The sequence below is a fragment of the Miscanthus floridulus genome, chromosome 6 (assembly GCF_019320115.1).
Source record: "Miscanthus floridulus cultivar M001 chromosome 6, ASM1932011v1, whole genome shotgun sequence".
Classification (NCBI taxonomy): domain Eukaryota; kingdom Viridiplantae; phylum Streptophyta; class Magnoliopsida; order Poales; family Poaceae; genus Miscanthus; species Miscanthus floridulus.
In genome coordinates this window covers 26,141,508-26,166,403 of record NC_089585.1, presented here as the reverse complement: position 1 = coordinate 26,166,403, position 24,896 = coordinate 26,141,508, and the positions used below count along the sequence as shown (strand labels likewise).

Here is a 24,896-nt window from a genome sequence, read left to right as displayed (position 1 = left end):
AGCTCAATGCATCTCATGAGAGGCTAGAGGAATCCTATGAGAAGCTTGGCAAGGCTCACAAGAAGCTTAAAAAAGCTCATTCCTCTCTATTTGATGAGCAAAATAAGAAGGAGCATGTTGTAACATGTGACAAAGGCTTAACATGTGATATAATTGATGAATCTTTCTATAAGCCTATTATTGTTGCTCCCGCTAACCCTTCATGTAGCTCATCATCCAGTTCCACTTCACCTATGAGTGATTGTTTCACTTGTGATGCCTCACTTATGGTTGAAAATGAAACCTTGAAGAAGGAGATCAATGAGCTCACTCGCGCCTTAGGCAAAGCCTATGGTGGTGAGGACTGCTTGCTTATGTACTTGGGTAGCTAAAGAGCTTCTCTCTACAAAGAGGGATTGGGCTCTACCCCCAAGAAAGGCAAGATAGCCTTTGCTCCTCACAAGACTAGTTTTGTGAAGAACAATGGTCGGTTTTGCACTAGTTGAAAGCAAGTTGGTCACATAGAGCAAAAGTGCATGAACAATAAATCACAAGCTAATGTATCCTCAATTAAGCTTGATTATTTCTATGTGCTTACCAAGGGTGCTAATGGTGTGAAGGCTAAGTTCATTGGTGCACCATCGATGCGCTCAAGGAAAAAAGCCATTTGGGTATCGAAGAGCTTAGTGACTAACCTTCAAGGACCCAAGCAAGTTTGGGTACCTAAAAAGAATTGATCTTCTATTGTAGGTCAATTATAAAGTCAGAGGAAGGCATTGGGTTCTTGATAGTGGGTGCACTCAACACATGACTAGTGATGCAAGAATGTTCAACTCAATCAACACCAATGATAGTAATGGCTATGATAGTATCACATTTGGTGACAATGGCAAAGGCAATGTCAAAGGGCTTGGTAAGATTGCAATATCTAATGACATAAGCATTTCCAATGTGTTGCTAGTTAAGAGCTTGAACTTCAATTTGCTATCTGTGGCTCAATTGTGTGATCTTGGATTCAAATGCATATTTGGGGTAGATGATGTAGAGATCATAAGTGTAGATGACTCTAACTTGATCTTCAAAGGCTTTAGATATGAGAATCTATACTTGGTTGATTTCAATGCAAGTGAAGCTCAATTGTAAACATGCTTGTTCATTAAGTCTAGTTTGGGTTAGTTATGGCATAGAAGGCTTGGTCATGTTAGAATGAAACAATTGAATAGATTGGTTCAGCATGACTTGGTTAGAGGCTTGAAAGATGTTGTGTTTGAGAGGGATAAACTTTGTAGCTCTTGTGCAAACAAGTTGGAAACACCCATCATAAGAAAAGCATCATGAGTAATAGCAAGGCATTTGAGTTATTGCACATAGATTTGTTTGGGCCAACTCAATACACTAGCATTGGTAGAAACAAATATGGTTTTATGATAATGGATGATTATACTAGATACACTTGGGCATTCTTTCTAGTGGACAAGAGTGATGTGTTTGCAATATTCAAATTATTTGTCAAGGGCATTTATAATGATATTGAAACAACCATCAAGAGAGTTAGAAGTGACAATGGTAGTGAGTTCAAGAACATTATAATTGATGAGTTGTGTGATGACTTTGCAATTAGACATCAATTCTTGTCCAAGTACACTCCACAATCAAATGGCATTGTTGAGAGGAAGAATAGAAACTTGATTGACATAGCAAGATCAATGTTGAGTGAGTACAATGTGAGTCAATCCATTTGGGCCAAAGCTATCAACACGGTTTGCTATTGTAGCAACCGCTTGTATTGTCACCCATTGAAAGAGAAGACACCATATGAGCTCTTGAATGGTAGAAAGCCCAACATTGCATATTTTTGGGTGTTTGGTTGCAAATGCTATATCTTAAAGAAAGGCACTAGATTGGGCAAGTTTGAGAAGAAGTGTGATGAAGGATTCTTGCTTGGATACTCAACCACTAGCAAAGTAGGTTGAGTTTGAAATTTGGCAAGTGGTACTCTTGAAGAAGTTCATGATGTTGAATTTGATGAAACCAAGAGTTCCCAAGATGAGAATGAGAACTTGAAAGATGTTAGAGGCATTCAACTTTCAAATGCCATGAAGAACATGGATGTTGGTGAATTGAGGCCTAGGCAAGTGATTGATAAAGAAGATGATCAAGTTCTAGTGCTCTCTAACTCAAATGTGCAAGTGGACACTAATCAAGCAAGTACAAGTGGCTCTCATGACAATGTGTAAGATCAAGTGGCTAGTTCACCATCTCAACCTAATGATCAAGCAAGTGCAAGCAATGTTCTAATACTCCAACCAACCATTATTGCAAGAGATCATCCATTGGACATTTTAATTGGAGATATTTCTAGAGGTGTACAAACAAGATCAAGATTGGCTTCACTTCATGAGCACTTCTCATTTGTGTCATCTATTGAACCAAAAAAAGATAGATGAAGCATTGAAGGATGTTGATTGGGTGAATGCTATGCATGAATAATTGAACAACTTCACAAGAAATCAAGTATGGGAATTAGTTGAGAGACCAAATAACCACAATGCGATTGGAACCAAATGGGTCTATAGAAACAAGCAAGATCAGGATGGGATAGTTGTAAGTAACAAAGTAAGATTGGTAGCACAAGGATACACTCAAGTAGAAGGTCTTGACTTTGGAGAAACATATGCCCTGGTTGCTAGATTGGAAGCAATTAGAATCTTGCTAGCCTATGCTTGTGCCCACAACATCAAGCTCTATCAAATAGATGTCAAGAGTGCATTTCTCAATGGCTACATCAATGAAGAAGTATATATTGAGCAACCTCCTAATTTTGAAGATGACAAGAAGCCCGATCATGTGTACAAGTTGAAGAAGGCATTGTATGGCTTAAAGCAAGCACCTAGAGTATGGCATGAAAGGTTGAGGGATTTCCTACTCTCAAAGGGATTCATGATGGGCAAGGTTGATACCACTCTTTTCACTAAGAAGATTGGAAAGGACTTGTTTATGTTGTAAATCTATGTTGATGATATCATATTTGGATCAACTAATCAAGACTTTTGTGAAGAGTTTGGAAAGATGATGGCTAATGAGTTTGAGATATCCATGATTGGAGAGTTGAGTTACTTCCTTGATCTTCAAATTAAGCAATTAAAGAATGGTACATTTGTGAGTCAAGGCAAGTACATCAAAGACATGCTCAAGAAGTTTGGCATGAATGAAGCAAAGGCCATTAGCACACCAATGGGAACAAAAGGCAATTTGGATAGTGATGCAAGTGGCAACATAGTGGATGAAAAGTTGTTTCGCTCTATGATTGGAAGCCTACTCTATGTGACCGCATCAAGGCTGGATGTCATGTTTAGTATATGCATGCGTGTAAGATTTCAAGCCTCACCAAGAGATAGTCATTTGAAGGCTACAAAAAGAATATTGAGGTATTTGAAGCATACATAAAATGTTGGTTTGTGGTATTCCAAAGGAGCAAAGTTTAAACTTGTTGGATATTCCAACTCGGATGATGCGGGATGCAAAGTTGAAAGGAAGAGCACTTCGTGAACTTGTCAATTGTTGGGAAGATCACTTGTTTCATGATCATCAAAGAAACAAAATAGTGTTGCATTATCAATCACCAAAGCCGAATACATATCCATCGGTAGTTGTTGTGCACAAATTCTTTGGATGAAGGTCACCTTGAATGACTTTGGAACCAAGTTCAAGAAAGTGTCATTGCTATGTGACAATGAGAGTGCTATCAAGCTCACCAACAATCCGGTTCAACAAGCAAGAACAAAGCATATTGATGTCCGCCACCATTTCATAACAGATCATCAATAAAAAGGGGACATTTGCATTGAGAGTGTGGGCACCGAAGATCAACTTGCCGACATATTCACCAAGCCACTAGATGAGAAAGGTTTTGCAAGCTAAGGGATGAATTGAACATATTGGATTTCTCAAATATGTGTTGATGCACCCCCACCTATATGACATGCCTCTCCTTTGAGCAACTAAGGTAAAATTTGATTGGCATGCATACATACCTTGCTAAGGACATGTTTAGTACATCTAGTCATTTCTGACATATAATAGGCTCATTCATGAAAAATAAATGAATTTGATGCTTGTATGGTACCACTATTGCTTCTATGCTTGACTTGATCTAGTGGTAGCATATGACATGTTTGTGGGCTTGTGAACCTAGTGTTTAATCTAGAAAATAAGCTATAAGTGTTTAACTCAATATGGTACAAGATAACCCTTGAAATAAGGTGTGAAGAAGCTTGTCCTTGGATCAAATCGAGTTAAATATCTTTGGCAAGTGTTCTAGATTGGACCAAATTTGGGAAAATGATCCTCACCCCATTGATTGACATTGATAATCTTAACCTTAAACCTTTGTGGTCATTGATGACAAAGGGGGAGAAATTGCACAAAGATAAGGTTGAATGACAAAGGGGGAGATCTTTGACATAGGGGAGAGATATGACAAAGGAAAGGGATCAATTAAAATTTGAGCACACAAGTAGGGAGAGCAAGCTCATAAACTTGTATGTTGCATTTGAATGTGCATTCACATATGCTTGCTTGCATTTGAAAAGCTTAAATTCAATATACATGCTTGTGTGGTGTATACTAGTTGTAGGTTTGATTGATGACATGAAAAACTAGCATGCATATGTGATAGTTAGATATGCCTTGCATTTGTTTTCACAAGTAGTACTAGAACCTTGCTTATAATGTTGATCTCATGAGGTATCTAGTTCTTGTCCTTGCAAGTGATATCTAACTAACAATAGTGCTAAGGATGGTGTATTTGGTGCACTCCAATTGGTATCACGCTTCAAAGGTCCATCTCTTATACCTTAGCATCATCTGGTAGACATTACTCTCCCACAAATCAAATCTATGCATATATGCAAGCTTTCAATCTAAACTCTTAGCACATACATAGGGGGAGCTAATGCTACCAATGGGGGTTCATGAAACTTGTCCAAATTCTTTACACATGGTAAAATGCTTGGGCAAGCAACATGGATTCAAATTTGAATTTATTTCATATCTTTGTGGAGGTTGTCATCAATTACCAAAAAGGGGGAGATTGAAAGCCCTAGTTTGATTTTGGCTAATTGATGAAACCTATTTGGACTAATCCTTTCATCTAAGTGTGTGACTAGATAGGATGGTCCAATTCAAGTGAAGGAGCTAGGTGACACTCATAGATGGAGATGACCACATGAAATGAAGTCCATGGTGGTGGTGTGGACATGTGATGACGATCAAGCTCTGGACTTTGGAAAAGAAGAAAGAGAAAAACAAAATGGGCTCAAGGCAAAGGTGATATCCATAGGGCCATTTTATTTTTGGTGATCGAGACACTATAGAGAGTGTGATCACATTTAGGATAGGTGGTCGTACTAATAAGAGGGAAGCTCTTATCAGACAACTCAATCATCTAGTGTCACTAGGTGTTGCAATACTTGCATATGCATTTTAGGCCTAGTGCACAATCGGTGAGAAGTGATTAACCTTTGAAAAATGATTATGAAAATGCTAACACACTTGCACGTGATGGTAAAACACTTGGAGTGTTAACACATTTACAAAGGTGGTGAAAAAGGTGTGTCGTTACAAAAACGTGTCGACACACAGCAAGCTGGAAGAATCTGCTTGATGCAGCAAGGCTGGAGATCTACTTGGCTTCAACACAGGACCAGTCAACCCTGTGAATTTCCCAAGGGCGTGCCAGTCAATTTAACATGCAATTGACAAGGAGAGAAAGTTTATCAGTAATTTAAGGTGGAACATGCCAGTTTTGCCCAGACACTTCCAAGTGTGCTGCTTCGGGAACAGCCAGACGAAAAAATCGACTAAATAGCCGATACAAGAAGAGATCGACTGTTAAGGACTGTAACACTCATGGGTCATGATTGATTTTATAGTAATGAACACAACATGCCTAGATATAAGTGACATCGTCAGCTAGATAAATATAACCGGTGTAAAGCATTGAGTCGATAAGTTTAACGAGAAATGATATAACACAAAATCGAGTGTCTAGTACAAATGGATCTACAAACACTCTGAATCTAATCAGCTACCATCAAAAGTGAGGTTCGACAGGATCAATGCAGCTATGATGATAACAACAAACTAAAGCCAAAGAATCTAAAAAATATCTATACATTGACAGATTTCTAAAAGACATGCTATATGTGTGAAAGCACAGACAAATCAGCTTAAATAGCTGATTTAGGTAGAAAAAGGATCATAGCATGAGAAAAATCGACTATTTAATATGAACAGATTTATAAACTCATCGAATCTAATCTATTATCTTTAACAGTGAGGTTCGACCGGATCGATGGCAGCCATAATAAAGATAATAGATTAAACATTTTAAAGCAAACAGATATATTCATATTTAATAGAATCATGAAGACACACTATAAGTGTTAGAGCTAATAGCTAGTGCAGGCATAACAAATAGCCAGGGTCATGCCGAGTTGAAAGAAAATCTACCAACCAGCATACTCTGATCTAAAGTACTAATAGTGGGGATCGACCAGATCGTTAGATCTATAATAGTGAGCTATAGACCAGATTCAACTAGGCAGTAAACCTTCTCAATATTAGGCATGCCTTAACTACATACTACGCATGATCAAGATCGAAGTAGAACAGTCGATAAAACATAATCCATTGTTTAAAGTGAGAATCATCGCAATGTGACAGAATAAACGATGGACTAAAAGGGTGTGAGGCCGATCTAGTTTGATCTTGATCGGGCAGATAGATATTACTAAAACTAATGATAATAAGAACATCAGCAAGATCGGTAACTTATTGAATCTACCTGAAAGATGCCACCCTTAAGTAGAGCCGATAACTTGACCTTAGTCTAATTCGAGCAGTGGAGGTCAAACTTAACCGATGCAGCCATACTTGAACTAGATAAGGATCGATACCTAGCTTATACTAGAGCTCATAAGAGGTCAGCCGGACCGATGCAGCCTTACAAACAGAGGTATAAGCCATGATGGTACTTACAGACAAGCCAGAGGTCGGGCGAACCGATGTAGCCCTTCTTGTTGAAGAACTCACCAAGATCTACACAACTCCTACTCCTAAGGGTTGGCGTGAAGCTAAAAAAGTAATTGGTATTGATTGATTGGATGTCTTCTACAATAATCGGGGTCCAATATTTATACTCGAAACCTAAGCATGAATCCTACTCAAGTACGACTCATTATAATCTTTGGTATAAGAAAAAAACATTCCTAACTTAAGATAACTTGGGCCCTAATCTATCCCTTTTTGTAGAGTCCGATATGTCTTTCCCAACGCCAACCGTAGCTCATTGACGTTATTTGCTGATGTCATCCAAAGAGAGCCGATCCCAGTGCCGCATCTGAATCAGCTGATATCGATCGTTATGCAATCAATTCCTTGATGACACAATCTTGGAGGCTTCGAGCTCCCACATTCTTCTTCCCAAATTTTGGTGTAAACACATGCCCCCCAATATTAGGATAAAAATGATTTTATTCCAAAATTTCTATTTACCTGTTCACCATGTCGCAATCGTTTATTCTGAGTTATATGCGTGACTCTTGATATTCTTGGTCTGAATTTTATATAATATCCCAACAGTATCATTTCTGATTCATTTGGCCCATCTACTTTCCCCTTCTTCTTCGAGCGAGCCTCAACAACAAAGCCACCGCTACTAGAGCTCCAACCCTAGCAGTTTTCCCTCTGCTCGAGCTGCTCGTCAAGTCATTCCTCTGCAACTTTTTTTGGATTCAGATCTATTCCAACTAAAATGGTGACCAGTGACTACATTCCTGAGGTACATCTCCAAATTTCCACCTTTCAACTATTAGCCACTGCTCTGTATTTCTTCGTTAAGTTTATCTCATCTGGCTTTCCAGGGGATGGAAAATGAAATTCTGATCCCTTCATCTATTGTCCCAAATGCCTATTACCTTGGACCCATGGGAGATGCTAATCCTTTGGATTTTATCAGCCAAGAAACCAATTGAATTTCTTTTAGGCAGTCCTTGGTAGATCTATCTTCTTGGAACACCAAAAACCCCTTTAGGAAATGGCCCAAAATGCCCAAGGGATGGAGAGATTGGTTCCGTAGAGTGTTAGACAAAAAGGGCAGAGACAAGGAAGTTAACGATTTAAACCAATGTTTGACCCTTTCACTATCTAGAATGGAGAAAAATGATTCACTCATAATTGTCGCTTCTTACTTCTAGTCCAACACTTTGAATGCTTTCGTCTTTGGTCATGGCCCATTGACTATTACCTTGGCCGATATTTATATGTTGACTGGCCTTAGAATAACAGGACCAATGCAGCCATATGAATTCTTAGGTGATGGGTCAAAGAAATTGGCCAAAATATCAGATTGCATGGGATGGGCAAGCTATATTCAGAACCACATCGGGAATGAATCGACTGTTAGCAAAAGAGAACATGTAGCTTTTCTAAACATGTGGCTAGAAAAGATTCATCTTTTGTGGGTCATCTTGTGGTCTGACTTATAATCATAAACTCATGGTAGAGCATCTAGCAGTAGGCATTGAGATTCCTCTTGGAAAGTATCTATTGGGATCAGATTACCATTTGATGCATCAGGTGGCCGCTCAGCCGCTGAAGAATAAAGTAGTGCACACTATCAGCGGCCCTTGATGGTTAATACAAATGCAGTTAAATTTGTATATGCATAAGATTGTAAAGCCAAATCTCTAGAATTTGAGCTTTCCCTCCTCCAACTTTGATGAGGAATATAGAGGCGAAGAAGGAAGAACCCATCAGTGCATGAACTATGGTGAAGCTGCATTAGCTATAACAATTGATGCCGATGTTGGCCATCTCTTCAAAAAGTTTTATAGAGGGTTTGATGTAGATATTCTGACTTGGCTCCCCTATGATGAGGATGAGAACAATGAGTTGGTCTTCCCATTCAAATTTTGATTTGAATCAGGCTACTCAAACGAAACGACAACTGCAATCTTCAATTCCTTCATCAAACCTTGCGTTCTTCCAGCCAAATTTCATCATGGCCATGGAAAAATGTCTACAAGTTCCTTCCTTCTAAGCAACCTTACAACCTATGAGTTTTACAACCCTTCTTTCATAGCTCATTAGTTTGGTCTTAGTCAACTGCCCCCGGGCTATTCTTCAGAGATATACTAAAACTAAGAGAAGAAATCAGTGAGGCAATGGAAGCTTCTAGAGTGTTTCAGTTAAGATCATATCTTCCTTCCCTCTATCTACATGAATGGACTAGAGCCTCTTTCACTTTCCATTTATATGATCTTTGGTGGCAAGAATGGCACTCCCACCTCTTTTGTGGGCCAGTTCATCCTAGCTGTATAGCTCTGGATGAAGATTTTGCTTCTAACAGTGAGGTAACTAGCTAACTCCTTTTCTCTCATAAAGATCATCTACTAAAGTTCCTCTATCAACTTATCTAATAGAAACTCCCTTACAGGATGCTGAATTCAATCCCCAAATTATGGATAGAAAAGGGCATGCCATAGAGTATTATCCGCCATGTCCCATCTCGAGACTGGGATCAACTACACCTCCACTAAAGATGCTAATGAAAACTCAAGCTGCCTCTACAATTGTAACATATCAATCTTCAAAACGCAAGGTGGCCCAAGGGAGAACCCAAAAAACCATTACTGGGACAAGACTTCGTAGAACAAGACCATCAACTGCCCAGGTAAAATAATTCATCCTCTTCTCAAAATGATATTTAATTTCTAATCTTGTTCCTTTCTTTATAGTTATCAACCATTGCATCCCAATCTACTCTTGGTACTGAATTGTTGTCCCAGGCATTTAAATTAGCACCAACTAAACCTTCATTGGCTGATCCTAAAAAAGAGCCGATTTCGATTGAAACAACCGATGCTTCTAAGATATCATAAGACGAGAGTACTTCCATTTCACCCCTTGATGCTGCCAAGATATTCCCTCAAAATTCTTTATTTTTTATTTAATTTTCACCCTTCTCTGACCATTTACCATGCCAGACACTCCCTAAGGAAACATTCACGCACAGGCAGAAATCTGGCAGTCTACCCATTGGAGGTGATCCTATTGATGTTGACATCCAGATTGTCAAATCTTTAGTCCAGCAAACAACTGATGGTAAGAAAGTCATATGCCTAGTTTATCTCTCTACAACAAAAATGAACCAAAAATCTTCCCTGATGTTTGTAGATACCAATGTTGAAAGTTTAGAGCTAATTCAACCAGATACCATTAGTGCATCATCAGCTTTTCCTTCTCCTCAGATAGGGACTACCCTAGAAAAGGTATTGTATCCACTTCACCATTTATCTTACTATAAACTGATTCAATCCTCCTAACAAGATTTTATTATATATAGATACTTAATTCTCCAGCTCTAAGCTATTCTTTCAATCTTGAAGAGTATATAGATGAAGATGAAATCAACTCATCAGCCACCTCTTCTAAAGAAGCTTTATCAGAAGAGACCAGAAATTGGCTAAGGGACATATTGTCAATGCTTGAGAAGGATATAGCTAATTTGGTCCAAGATGCAGACTCAATGCAAAGAGTTTTCTTAGCCATTAAGGATGATTTATCCCTAGATATCATCAAAGTCTTGTCACCTTTATCCATCATTGAAGATCAAACCCCAAAGGTGAAAAAGGCTCAGAGGAATCTGTCTGATCGTGAAGCCTTATTGGCCAAGAAGAACTCCAATAGACAAGAGGCCAAAAAACTAGCACAGTTGATCGATAATTTGAAGAACTCCTCCCTTAGTATCAAGCTAGAGCTGAACCAACTAGAAACCAAGCATACAGAACTTGAGAAGGAGCTAGAGAATGCGAAGGCTGCCATCGATCGCCATAAGTCCAATCTAGCTCAAATACCCAATGCCATTAAGCAGAAGAAATAGGAACTGCTAACCAAGGTCAGAGAAGGCAAGGCCATCTGCAGCAGCCTTGAGAATATTCCTAGATCAGCTAAAGAAGACAAGCAACAAATCATAGAAGTCGATGCTATCCGGCTAAAAGCATTGAAAGCAATCCAAGATGTTCTAAACTTGTAATCTGCATACCAATATGTATTTTGTGTGGAACGAATGATAACCATATTTTCTGTTGATCTATTGTCTTTCTTATCTCGGCTAAAGAGCCAATTTGAAAATAGCCGATTCTAGACCCCTGGCCTTAATCCAATTAAGTCTGAAAGCATGGCCTCCATTAAGAAAACTCCTCAATCTTCCATCCTCAGTTATCAACGCTGCATTCTCTCCGGCATTAGTGGGGCGGCGCTTCGTCTTTTATTAATTACGGTTGCCTTTTGCACATCCTGAGATATCTACTCCCTCGCTTCATGGTTATAAATACCAGCCGAGGGCTCTGGCCTCGAATACATCTATACTTGCAACTGCTTTAGTTCTTTGCGCTTCTCCGCCTTCACAAACCCTGTAGCGGTTTTGCTTCCCCCTTTTTGTAGATCCAATCAACCCTATGGCTAGTGAGGACAACTAGGGCAAGCACGCTGTGGAGGAGGTTATGAAGGAGAACCAGCCGATGAGCCAACGCCTCCACCGTATGAGGTGAGATCGATATTTTTTGCTCATGGTAATGAACTTTTCTAACTTGTTTATAGGTTTGTCTTGAATGATAGTCCTCGTCCTCTTCCTCCCAGGGCTGGCGAGCCCTCCAATGTCGCATCTGATGCTGCCTCCGCACTAGACTCATCGTCGGACTCCTCCGATTCCTACAACGGCGACAATGCCCGGTGTTTCTTCCGGGAGTGGAGGGCAGCCTAGGACCATTATTCTATGGCAACTCAGGAAAACGGTCAGCTTGAGATCTGCCTTGGGGCCTCTCAAGCCACCCTCCTTGCTGTAGAGGAAGAGGCCAATGCTGCTCGGGTGTGGCTGGCCAAATCTTATGCCATGGTGGTGGGTAAGATGAACTCCAAGAAAACTCTTCTTCTAATTTCCACTGTCTTTATCTTGACAACTCTTTTGTTTCTGTGATCGCTAGCCCTTACGGTGCAGTTGGAGTCCCTCCAACTGGCGGCGAACGTGGTATATAGTGGCCATCAATGCTCGGGGCCCCCTCATCAATGCTCGCCTCCACGACGTCCCACCCCATGTCTAGGAGATCGCCCTTCATGGCGTCCGTCGTGTCGCATCGGTGGCGCTAGCCGTGGCGTAGGTCTAGACCGGGTATGAGCTCCATACCATGGAGACTAGTTTCCCAATGGGCGATGACCTCAAGGAGCATGAGGAGTTGATCGAGGACTAGGTTGATGCAGTGGAGGCCATTGTGGACATCACATTCGCTCGGGATGTCATAAATAATGTCTTTGATTAGTTTGTAATTAGGGCAAACTAATCAATGAATAAAATTTTCTGTTTTTCTATGATCATATCTCAGTGCACTTTCTGCAATGTCTTTGTATATATCATGATTGTCTCTCTGTTTGTTTTTGCTCTATAGGTGATACATCTCATATCGGCTTTCCCCCCTTTTGGGGTAATTTTGAGCTAAAGGCAATACCTTCTGGTGTTGGCTATTAGAGCCGATGACTGAATAAATCGGCTATCAAGTATTGATCCAAACACTAGGATAATATTCCTTTAGACATTTTCCATTGATCGTTTCTTGATAGGTTGCACCAGAACTCTTCAAACCAAAGATCAAATGATTGATCAATCTAGACCAGGCATCTCATAGTATTCCTAAGCAAAACAATCTTTAAATTCCTTCAATAAATCTATCAACTCTTGCTCATACTCAGGATCTAACTTAGCATTCACATATGTCAGCCTATGTCTCTCTCCAAGACCAATATCTATCTTCTCTAATTCATCGGCCGACGTAAAGCCATGTTCTAGTCCACCATATGTACCATCTATTGGATTGTTAATTAAAACAAACTCTCAGAGCCGATTGCTTGAATCGGCTATTGGCTTTCATCATTCATTTTAATGAAGCCTCCTTCCCATAGTTTGCCAGAAAAACATTTAAAGTCTTCTAGTTCCCAATATACTGGATCAACTGTTGCTATACTCATAGAATCATCAGCATGAACCAGCTCAACATCATCTCCATGCCACTGAATCAAGCATTGATGCATAGTCGATGGTACACAACAATTTGCATGAATCCCATCACGACCAAGGAGTAAATTGTATGAACTTTTCCATCAATAACGAAGAATGTGGTGAGCAAAGTCTTACTTTCGATTATTAATTTGACATTTATTACCCCTGGTCTTGGATGCATTACCCCCACAATCCTTAAGCATCATGTCGGTCTCAATCAAATCTCCTGGTCCTTTGTCAAGCATGCAAAAAGTAGTATAAGACATAAGATTGACAGAAGCACCCCCCGTCTACCAACATTTTGCTCATCGGCTTCCCATCAATAAAACCTTTTATATACAAAGCCTTTACGTGCTGATGCTTTACTAGCTTATTGAATATAGCTTGCTATACCACTGTCAACTTGGCAACTATCTCCTCATACTCCAATTCACCAAAATCTAAATAGACTTCTTGGTCTGCTAGAGCTCTGAATTCCAATGGCTACAGAAAAGCCATTTGAATATTAGCCGATGGTTGACCCTTATCGGCTGTTTATTTAGCATGCCATATTTAAGGTCTACCAGATGCCTGAGCCTATTCTAGCTCTCTATTCCTTAGGCATTGTACCCTTCTTTTATGGTTTCTTATCAAACCTCCTAGACACCATTGCCCTTTATGCCAAACATATTCTTCATCATTATCTTCTTCTTCATAATCAGCCCAATTTTGATCAACAACTCGCTTCCTGAGTCAATCGTGAACACTTCTATTTTTTAAACACCGATCCATATTATGAGGATACTCATCTCGAGCATGGATAGACCGGCGGTTGGTCTGAGATTGCCTAAACTCCCAATACTGTTCACTGCACTCTAGGCAATTATTTCTAGTAGGCAATTTTAAACCTTCATTCCAACAATGTCTGGAGAAAGGACAATTCTAGTGTGATTCAACTTGTTTTCTTTCATACCTCTCTTTCTCTTGTTGACGCTGGTATTCTTTCTCTTCTAACCAACGCTGATAATCTTTTTTCTTCTGATGTTGCCATTTATTCGACAAAATCTGAGATGTGACCCACGGCCTTATCGCCCCATTCCTTGACGTCTCTCCCTGCTCATATCGGCTCTTCTATTGGTCGCGATGCCTCTTAATTTCTCTATATTCATCAGCCGATATTTGCATCTCTGGATTGACTGTTCTGATTTCTTTGGCCCTAGTTGATGTTAGGACTCTAGTCTTCCCTTTGAGTAACTTCGCATCAACCATATTCTGATCTCTTGGAAAAGAATTATCATCACTTTCATCTTCCAAGGTGTATCAAATTTGAGCTTCCCTTGCTGAATAGCCCTCTATATATGTTGTAGGAAAATTCTACACTTGTTAGTAGAATGAGAAGTATCATTATGAAATTTGCAGAACATCTTATTCTTCAACTGATCAGGAGGTAACATAACATGGTTGGCGGGCAACTTGATCTGTCCTCTCTCAAGCAAGAAATCAAAGAGCTTGTATGATTTTGTGACGTTGAAATCATAGCTCTCTTCGATTCCTCTTCTCCAAGGATTTGGCACCATTACTGTCTTCTTACCCCAATTCCATTCAGTCACAGCAACTTCTTCTTCTTCATCGTCCTCATCGCCATCACTAACTGGACAAGGATTGTAAGCCTCAGCGATTGCGGCATTCTTCTACAATCGGGTATCTCTATGCATACTCTTGAATTATCTATTAAGTGCCGCCACTCGTTGAGCCAACTGTCCTAAATTGTCAAACTCTTGCTCAAGCAGCTTCTCTCTCCATGTTGGCAACATTTCTTGAACAACCAAAGCAGCTAGCTAATCATCTGTCAAGTTCGATGAGAAGCACAAATTTCTGGTCTCTCGGAACCTCTGAAGAAACTCAGCACCTGATTCATTAGTTATCTGCCTTATGGTCGTTAAATCTATGATTTTCCTCTCTCCTATCCTAGTATAGAAATATGTATAAAACTTCTTCTTGTAAATGTTGTGATCTATATCTCTATGAATCCTTTGAACTGATGGTGCTATTTTTTGAGCCAACGACGATATCTAGCCTGCTATGCCAAAATTAACCATTTAATTCTGAACTTGCCCCGTCGGCTGTTGCACATGCTGCACTGATAATCCAGGATTATTTTGCATTTGATTAGTAGTGGCACCTTGAACTTGTTCAGATGAGCTCTGAACTTCCTAGACATCATCATTACCAGTTAGCGCTACTTCTTGATGGCTAGTACCGGCTTGATTAGTCCCCTGAGTCGACGGATGTGGAATGTTGTAATAAGTCAGCCCAACTTGATCAATTGGACATCTATGAAACACCTCTTTCATGGTATTGTGGAAGGAGTTCAGGAAAGCTATATTATGACTCAACATGGCGTCATGAACAGACTTGTTACGGCACCTATGAAGAAACATCTATCATCAGCTTCGTCTGTATCTGACTGTCCATGCAATAAAACTCTTGGTAGTGGATATTTTTGAACAACTTTATTGTCACGTGTCTTGGTGTAGGACAACAAACACTTGTTCTTAAATTCTTCTATAGCCTTATTGATGACATCTTTATCTTCATCAGGTAGGTCTTCATAAGGCACCATAAGGATGTCACTATTGTTGTGAGTTGCCATGACGATTGTGGTGTCCCACCGGGCATGCCAGAATGCGTGTCATCACAAAAATGTGTCGACACGTAGCGAGCCAGAAGGATTTGCTTGATGGAGCAAGGCTGGAGATCCGCTTGGCTTCAACGCAGGACCAGTCGACCCTACAAATTTCTCGAGGGCATGCTAGTCAATTTGACCTGCAATTGATAGAGAGAAAGTTTATCAGTAATTTAAGGTAGAACATGCCAGTTTTGCCTAGACAGTTCCAAGTGTGCCGCTTCAGGAGCAGCCAGACAGGAAAATCGACTAAATAGCCAATATGAGAAGAAATCGACTGTTAAGGACTATAACACTTGTGGGTCATGATTGATTTTAGAGTAACGAACGCAACATGCCCAGATATAAGTGACATCATCAGCTAGATAAATATAACTGATGTAAAGCATTGAGTCAATAAGTTTAACGAGAAAGGATATAACATGCAAACAAAATCGACTGTCTAGTACAAATGGATCTACAAACGCTCCGAATTTAATCTGCTACCATCAACAGTGAGGTTCGACCGGATCAATGCAGCTATGATGATAACAACAAACTAAAGCCAACGAATTCATAAAACCATCTATACGTTGACAGGTTTCTGAAAGACATGCTATATGTGTGAAAGCACAGACAAATCGACTGAAATAGCCGATTCAGGTAGAAAAAGGATCATAGCATGAGAACAATCGACTATTTAATATGAATAGATTTATAAACTCATCGAATCTAATCTATTATATTTAATAGTGGGGTTCAACTGGATCTATGGCAGCCATAATAAAGATAATAGATTAATCATTTTAAAGCAAATAGTTCTATTCATATTTAACATAATCATGAAGACACATTATAAGCGTTAGAGCTAATTAGCCGATACAGGTATAGCAAACAGCCAGGGTCATGCCTAGTCGAAAGAAAATCTATCAACTAGCATACTCCAATCTAAAGTACTAACAGTGGGGATCGACCAGATTGTTAGATCCATAATAGTGAGCTATAGACCAGATTCAACTAGGTGGTAAAACTTCTCAATATTAGGCATGCCTTAACCACATACTACACACAATCAAGATCGAAGTAGAACAGCCGATAAAACATAATCCATCGTTTAAAGTGAGAATCATCGCAATATGATAGAATAAACGATGGACTAAAAGGGTGTGAGGCCGATCTAGATCGGTCTCGATCGGGCAGGTTGATATTGCTGAAACTAATTACAATAAGAACATCAGCAAGATCGGTAACTTAATGAATCTACCCGAAAGATGCAACCCTTAAATAGAGCCGATAACTTGACCTTAGTCTAATTCGAGCAGGGGAGGTCGAACTTAACTGATGCAGCCGTACTTGAACTAGATAAGGATCGATACCTAGCTGATACTAGAGCTCATAAGAGGTCGACCGGACTGATGCAGCCTTACAAACAGAGGTATAAGCCATGACGGTACTTACAAACAAGCCAGAGGTCAGCCGAACCGATGTAGCCCTGCTTGTTGAAGAACTCGCCGAGATCTACACAACTCCTACTCCTAAGGGTTTGCGTGAAGCCGAAAAAGTAATTGGTATTGATTGATTGGATGTCTTCTACAATAGCCGAGGTCCAATATTTATACCCAGAACCTAAGCATAAATCCTACTCAAGTATGACTAATTACAATCTTTGGTATAAGAAAAAAACATTCCTAACTTAAGATAACTTGGACCCTAATCTTTCCGTTTTTGTAGAGTCCGACATGTCTTTTCCGATGCCAACCGTAGCTCATTGACGTTATCTACTAATGTCATCCGAAGAGAGCCGATCCCCGTGCCGCATCTGAATCAGTTGATATCGATCCTTATGCAATCGATTCCTTGATGACACAATCTTGGAGGCTTCGAGTTCCCGCGTTCTTCTTCCCAAATTTTGGTGTAAACAAGGTGAAGAAAAGGAGGCATTGTTGGGCTCGGTGTCCTGCCCCGGGAGCACCGCCATGCCCTGTCCGGTGCACCGCCACCTTGTGGCGGTGACCGACTGAGGAGGCTGAGAGGGAGGTGCTCTAGTGGGGCACCGCCACCCCTAGGGCAGTGCCCACCTGGTCGTGGCCGAGAAGGGCTAAGTGGGCGTGGGCACCGGTGCGTCCGGTGTACACCGCCGTTGTGAGGGCGGTGCACCGCCCAGTCACCGCTGTTGGTGGGGCGGTGCCACCACCATTTTTATGTAGAGAGCAGGGGAACTAGAGATGGGCACCGACACGGTCACCGCCACCCCATGGTGGTGCACCGCCACTTTTTTTAGAGAGGAGGGTTTTCGGGGCAGCCAGACGTGTGGTCACCGCCACCCCTGAGGTGGTGCCACCGCCACCCTATCCGGTGACTACGGCTAGCCAAACTATCCATTGGATTCGACCATTGGGGGGCACCACCACGCATAGGGCGGTGACCGCACCGCCAGTGTCCGGTGCCCTCGTAGAATCTGCTCCAAAGGGGTAATGACTTCTATTTGCTTGTGGGCTTATAAATAGAGGGTGTGGCCAGCCTTGGCCACTCTCTTGGCACTACTAATAGCTGCATACACCCTTTGAGAAGCTGAGCACACCACTCCACTCACTTGCACACTTGATTTCATCATCTTGAGTGAGATTGAAGAGCCTCTAGTGCATTTGTTTAGTGGTCTAGCATCTTGTGGCACTATTTGGGTGATTTGGGCTGGTGGAGATCTTGTTACTCTTGATGTTTGCCGACACCTAGATGGCCCGATGATTGGTGGATCATCGAGCGGAGGAAAGTGATTGTCTCTAGCTCCAATCATTATGATTGTAAGGGGTTCTTGTGCCTTCCCTAGCGGAGCGCCAAAGGCAACTCTAGTGGATTACGCGTGGCTTGTGGATTCTCATCTTGTGTTGGTTCTACAGCACCCGATTGCGGGTTAGGTGTGTGATGCCTATTAGCGTGTGAACCTCCAAGTGAGTGAATTACCACAACGGGACTAGCTTGCCGGCAAGCAAGTGAACCTCAGAGGAAAAAATCATTATGTCTTGATTGTCTCCTTGGTATTCTTTGGTATTCATTGATTGATCACTTGCCACGGCCCACGGCGGTATATCACTTTTACCACTCTTTTGCATTACTTTGTGTATTTACCTTATGTAGTGCTTGTGGTAGTTGTAGCTAGTTAGTGTAGCTAGTGTATCTCTTTAGTTGTAGCTCTCTTGCTAGCTTGTCCACCTTAGGTGTAAATTAGTGACATAGCTCTTGTGTGATATACTAGAGATCATAGAAATTAGAATCGGGATAGGTGGCTTGCAACACAAGTGTAGTGCTAGCGTAAAATTCGCTTTGTCGTCTTATTTACTAATCCCTTATCTTAGTGTTGTTGTATAATTTTTTTAATAGGCTATTCACCTCCTCTAGCCATTAGGACCTTTCACTAGTGCTAAGGTTGATAAGTGTGCACCATACCTAACTCATTAGACTCACCTAGATCAAGCTACTAGTTCATACCCCCCTTTAATAGTACTGTCAAAGAAAAAATAAAGTCCTAAACTACTCTAAGTGTCTCTCAACGCCAAACAACACTTAGAACTAGTTAGTCCTTAACCTTGTCATCCATCCTTTGAAAACCGAAATGATTTCATCGATAGGGGCATGAAACCCATTGATTGCCCAAACAATCACCATTATTGTGGCCTAACTTAAATTGCATCTGCAAAACACACGTTAGTCACAATAATCTTATGTCGTCATTAATCACCGAAGCCCACTAAGGGCCTAGATGCTTGCAAACCTATTGATGTCATCTCGTACCTTTCCAATGGGAACTTAGTTAAGCTTAGGGGTCAAGATTGTATTTCACCAATCTACTTATGCATGCTTTTGATGACTTAAAGCTACTTGAACTTCTGATGTCTTAAACCTGTTTTGTAATTAAATAAAGTCTGAAAACCTATGTTATGTATTTGAACTTGTTTGTGAAAGGTTTTAAAATGACTTTTGTATTGTGATCCTAGATGTGATGAAAACATGGATGATTTAGGTTCTGTTCGGGTGGAGTCGTCAGACTATCAAATTTGACTTGTTTCAAGTGTGCTTAATTAGTGTCGTAATGGTGACGAGCATATTTGGATCAGGTTAAACCGGACAGTTCCACCACAACATTTTCTCAATTTTGGGAACATGAATGGAGAACCATTAATTTCTACATGGCAAATTCTCCATTGACATTCATGTCTTTGCCTTAATTGTTTATCCGACTCCCTCCCTCCATTTCATCTTCCATGATATACCTCTCCTCTCATCCCTAGAGCTATTGCCACTATAAGGATTCATTTAATTAGCTTTCAGATGATTTTGATTAGTGGGAAAACCTTTAATTCATGGACAGAAGTTCCAATTAAGGCAAATAAATTATTAAATTTAGAGGGGGCAAATTATCTCTTAGGAAACAACTTTCTATTTTTTGGGAAATTAATCTTTTGGTTTACAACCAAACTTTTGATTCAAAGACCAAAAGCTTTCCACTTATGTCTAAATCCTTCTAGTTGAGCAAAATATCCTACGAATAAAAATATGGATGCACACGCACTCAAAATCGACTCCTAAAATTTTTGGAGCAGGAACAGAGATGGGAGACGTGGGTAGAGTCTGACACGGCAATGGCAGGTGGTGGAGTCATGCTTACGATGGTTGAAGACAAGTCTTTAATAAGCAGACATTGAAGTTGGGGGGAGGGGGTAGAGGTGATAGCGTCAGATGATGGTGTTGGTAGTTGGAGAGTCGGAGGAAGTAGGGAAGGGGTTGAGCCATGAAGACGAGGAGAACTCATCGGCCAGCTTCCATACATCAAATCCACATGTCATGCAATAGAGCAGGCTTCTAATGTAGATGGCATGAAAATAACCCGAAAATAAGGTGCATTTTTTGGATCTGAGTAAATTGGCGAATGGAGGCTTGGATCAACAGAACAGATGGTGGATAGAGCCTACCTTTTTGGTCACATGGACAATGGCATTTTCCTTTAATTTGCATGAAGTAGCCAACATATAGTTACTTTGAAATAATGATACAAGTAGATTTGTGTTGAAAAGTGTATATGTGTATAGCAATATAGTTACCTTTCTCTGTATTATATAATTGAACGACCGGAGAGGGAGTACGTAAATATCGATGGATGGATATATAGATAGATTCATGAAATGTGGACAACCACCCACCTTGTCCAGATCATCATGACACACGTGGCACGCTGCCCACTGATGGCCCAGCTTTGAAGCTAACGTGTCAAGTTTGCCGGGCCCCTGCATTGCGTCGTGCCAATAGTCCAAGTCCCATGGCAAAACCCAGCGCTTTGTGCCGCCCTGCCTGTACGTGTACGTGCACCACGCCTAGCTAGACACAGCACGCGGCTCCATCTCAACTACTGTGCGTACGTCATCGACCATCATCACCACGCGACAGAAGAAGTTAAACACTGCAACGCAAGGTCGCACAAGGACTTTTAGTACACACACTACTACTCAGTACTCTCTCTCACACATGTACACAGAAGAAGAAGAAGAAGAAGAAGAAGAAGAAGAAGAAGAAGAGCTGAGCTCGATCTAGCCAAGCTAGCTAGCTAGCCAAATTAAGGTCGTCGTCGTCGATCGTCGTCGTCATGGCGCGGTTCGTGGATCCGCTGGTGGTGGGGCGGGTGATCGGCGAGGTGGTGGACCTGTTCGTGCCCTCCATCTCCATGACCGTCGCCTACGGCCCCAAGGACATCAGCAACGGCTGCCTCCTCAAGCCGTCCGCCACCGCCGCGCCGCCGCTCGTCCGCATCTCCGGCCGCCGCAACGACCTCTACACGCTGGTATGGCTAGCTGTTCTTAATTGGCTCACGTGTCGATGTCGCTGCTGCACGTACGGCGGTACACTTCTCTGCCTCCAATTGACATGCATGCATATATGCTATGTATGCGCCGAAACTATGACTATATACATGGATTGCAACTTGCTGCATGTCGCAGATCATGACGGACCCTGATGCGCCTAGCCCCAGCGACCCGACCATGAGGGAGTACCTCCACTGGTATGTACTGCTGTCTGCTACTGCTACTTGTGTGTATGATCTGGCACCGATCAAGGCCCTTTATTCTACTATATATATACCATATGTGTGTCCAGCTGCCTAATTTCTATTCTCTTGCTACACATGCATGCATGTCTCTCCCTGGGTCAATTTGCGGCGTGCAGGATAGTGACTAACATACCAGGAGGAACGGATGCAAGCAAAGGTGAGCTCAATTTAAAGACAATTCATTATGTTATATACTCTCTCTATTTCAAATTATAAGGCATTTTGACTTTTCTAGATACATTGCTTACGTATCTAGACATAGTGTACAGATAAGTGCATATGTATCTAGAAAAAATAAAATGCTTTATAGTTCAGGAATAAAGTAAGTACGTACCAAATAACCAATTTAAGTATAGTACCCCTATATGCTTTTTATTGTCATAAATAAATAAATGTGTGCTTCGGTCGATTATTTTCTTGATATATTGAAGAAAGGACTAAAAAGGAATCCCAAAATTAACAGTAGTAATGTTTCCATTTTATGCATGGTACCGAAATGTCCAAATATTATACTCCGTACAGACTAAAGCAATAAGCGAAGGATAAGTGGAAATACGTATAGCTATTATTTCGTATTACATAACTTGTCCACGTTGTTTTACTCTGCATTTCAAGGAGTTAGTGCACTGCTAAGAGAGTTGTCTACAAATACTATGCATATAATTACTTATTAGTCCATTATATTTCAGGACAGAGTGATCATGATTAATAGTTTTGTTATCTTCAATGTTTTGTTTTTTGTTTGAAACACTCTTTGCAAATTGTACTACATATATAAATTTCAACATCCACATGTCCTTGCCTGACCTTAAAAGAATGATTCGATTAGGTTTTCCTTTTTCGAGAATAACTAGGAATATATATACAAATGATAAAATGCAAAAAAGTTTCAAAATGGAAGGAATTTAAACACTAGACCATTTACAACCTGTCAATCCAGTTATCTCCTCTCAGTTATACCTACCTGATCCAATGCTATACGTGGAGTATGTATTTTTCCCTGTTCACAAACGAGAAAACTACAAAATCTTGGCTTGTACATATCTGTCTTTTCTAATAATATAATTGATACAACATAAATAAATAGAGAAGAATCTTGGCTTGTATTTCTCCTCACCGTACCGGCCATGCGGTACCGTGCATCTATACTTGGTGCACGCATATATACCCTGAATGATCTTCATCTGCATGTGCACGCGCTGCGCCCACAACTGCATGGCACAAACTTTCACGTGAGCCGTCATCGCGCCGTGCCCGAGTTTGGCGGCAGCACGCTCTGTGCCGCCGCTCCAGCGCACGCCAAGCGTCGGCACAGGAGCGTTGACACGTGTTGGTGCTACTACATGGTGTGGTGCAGGTGAGGAGGTGGTGGAGTACATGGGCCCGCGGCCGCCGGTGGGCATCCACCGCTACGTGCTGGTGCTGTTCGAGCAGAAGACGCGCGTGCACGCGGAGGGCCCCGGCGAGCGCGCCAACTTCAACACGCGCGCGTTCGCGGCGGCGAACGAGCTCGGCCTCCCCACCGCCGTCGTCTACTTCAACGCGCAGAAGGAGCCCGCCAACCGCCGCCGCTAGCAGCTCCTGACTCCGATCCAAGGCGCGCCAGCTGCGCCTGCGCGTGCGTGCAACGACCACACCGCCGGCGGCTACGTATGACCGGTGAATAAAAAAGTTTTACTGCACCGTAAGCATACTCTCTGTTGGTATATGTTCGCAGTGTGGCTGTCTGTGTATGTAGCTCGATCTGCGCTTGCATCTATGTATGTATAACCATGCATGCGTGTTTTGCATGGACTGTGACTTTTGGAGTCTAATGTGGTCACTTATTCTGGGTAATAACAGCAGCTGGCGCTTCGATCATTTTAAACTTGTGTCAATCATGCCTATTTCAATCATTTTACATAATATTTATGGTGTGGTGCTGGTGCAAGTTTATAGCTAGTTGGTTGAGTTGGGTTTTGTGATATAGTGGTTGTGTTGAGTTGTTTAGACCCTGTTTAGATCCATGTGCGGCTAATAGTTAGCTAGCTAATTGCTCATAGCTAATATTAACTGCTATTAGCTAGTCCAGTCCAACGGCTAGTGAAATAGGAGTAGTTGTTTGTTGAGTATTCAGCTAACAATTAACTAAACTACTAGCTAGATATATTTGAATCCAATGAGCTAGCTAACTATTAGCTCTATTAATCCAAACAGGGCCTTAGTTAGGTCATCTTTTTACCCAGGTTGGTTTAGCAAAGCATGTCTAAGCGAGTAGAGAAATTATCAGTTGGATTATATGTTGTACCAAATTAAGTTGCTAGAAGTGCCACACACCACTCAGTTTATAAGGTTTCTGGTGGTTTTTTCCTTAGCTTTTAAACCGGTCTGACAGTAGAAAGAGTTCGCTAACCATTGCCGCTCGCTGGAAGGCATGCTACCTATAGCCACCCACCACCACTACGTAAAAAACGATTTTTAGCAACGGAACGAATTTTTTTTTAGAAACGGCTGGTGATAGAGCCGCCCCTACAGTGGCGTGCTCGGGAGCCCAGACACCAGCCGTCCCTATAAATGGAACAGCAGGGGCGGCTGGTGATACGAGCCACCTCTACAAATAGGTCTGATTTGTAGGGGCGACTCATTCACCAGCCGCCCCTGGCATTTCTATTTGTAGGGGCAGCTGGTGATTGAGCCGCCCCTACAAATGCCCCCATATAAAATACCTCCGATTTATAGGGACGGCTTAATCACCAGCCGCCCCTATAAATGACCCATATATAGCACAACTGCAGCACCTTCTTTCTCCTCGGGTCACTCACTTCAACCCGTGAAAGAAAGGTGAGGAGGCCTTGGGCACCTCCCAAAAATTGCTCTACTAAGGGGGGAAGATTTTGGTCTCAAATCCTTTGGTGGAGAGGTTGTAGAAGGTAAGAAAATGCTATTCCACACTTTTTTTGAAGTTTTAATGGTTGGTTAGTGGTGCTTGAGCTACTTATGAAGCAAATTAGACCCAAGTTTTAAATGTACTAGGGTAAATTAGGGAGGGGAACAAGATCATACCCTTAGTTGGTCCATGTTTC

The 24,896-nt window shown here is 41.4% G+C and overlaps 1 protein-coding gene across 1 annotated transcript; it reads left to right on the top strand.

Annotated features, from left to right (window-relative positions):
- Positions 1-21,173: 21,173 nt before the first annotated feature.
- LOC136457912 (protein MOTHER of FT and TFL1 homolog 2-like) lies at positions 21,174-23,665 on the top strand. The gene is made up of 4 exons (XM_066457924.1): positions 21,174-21,567; positions 21,725-21,786; positions 21,951-21,991; positions 23,192-23,665. The coding sequence occupies exons 1-4, from the start codon at positions 21,373-21,375 to the stop codon at positions 23,407-23,409; spliced, it is 516 nt and encodes a 171-aa protein (XP_066314021.1). The 5' UTR covers positions 21,174-21,372; the 3' UTR covers positions 23,410-23,665.
- Positions 23,666-24,896: the final 1,231 nt, after the last annotated feature.

What these genes read in the sequence shown, in the direction of transcription:
- LOC136457912 (XM_066457924.1), top strand. Translation starts at nt 21,373, where the DNA reads ATGGCGCGGTTCGTGGATCCGCTGGTGGTGGGGCGGGTGATCGGCGAG. An exon ending in GCAACGACCTCTACACGCTG is followed by an intron (nt 21,568 to 21,724) that starts GTATGGCTAGCT and finishes TGCATGTCGCAG; the next exon opens with ATCATGACGGACCCTGATGC. An exon ending in AGGAACGGATGCAAGCAAAG is followed by an intron (nt 21,992 to 23,191) that starts GTGAGCTCAATT and finishes GGTGTGGTGCAG; the next exon opens with GTGAGGAGGTGGTGGAGTAC.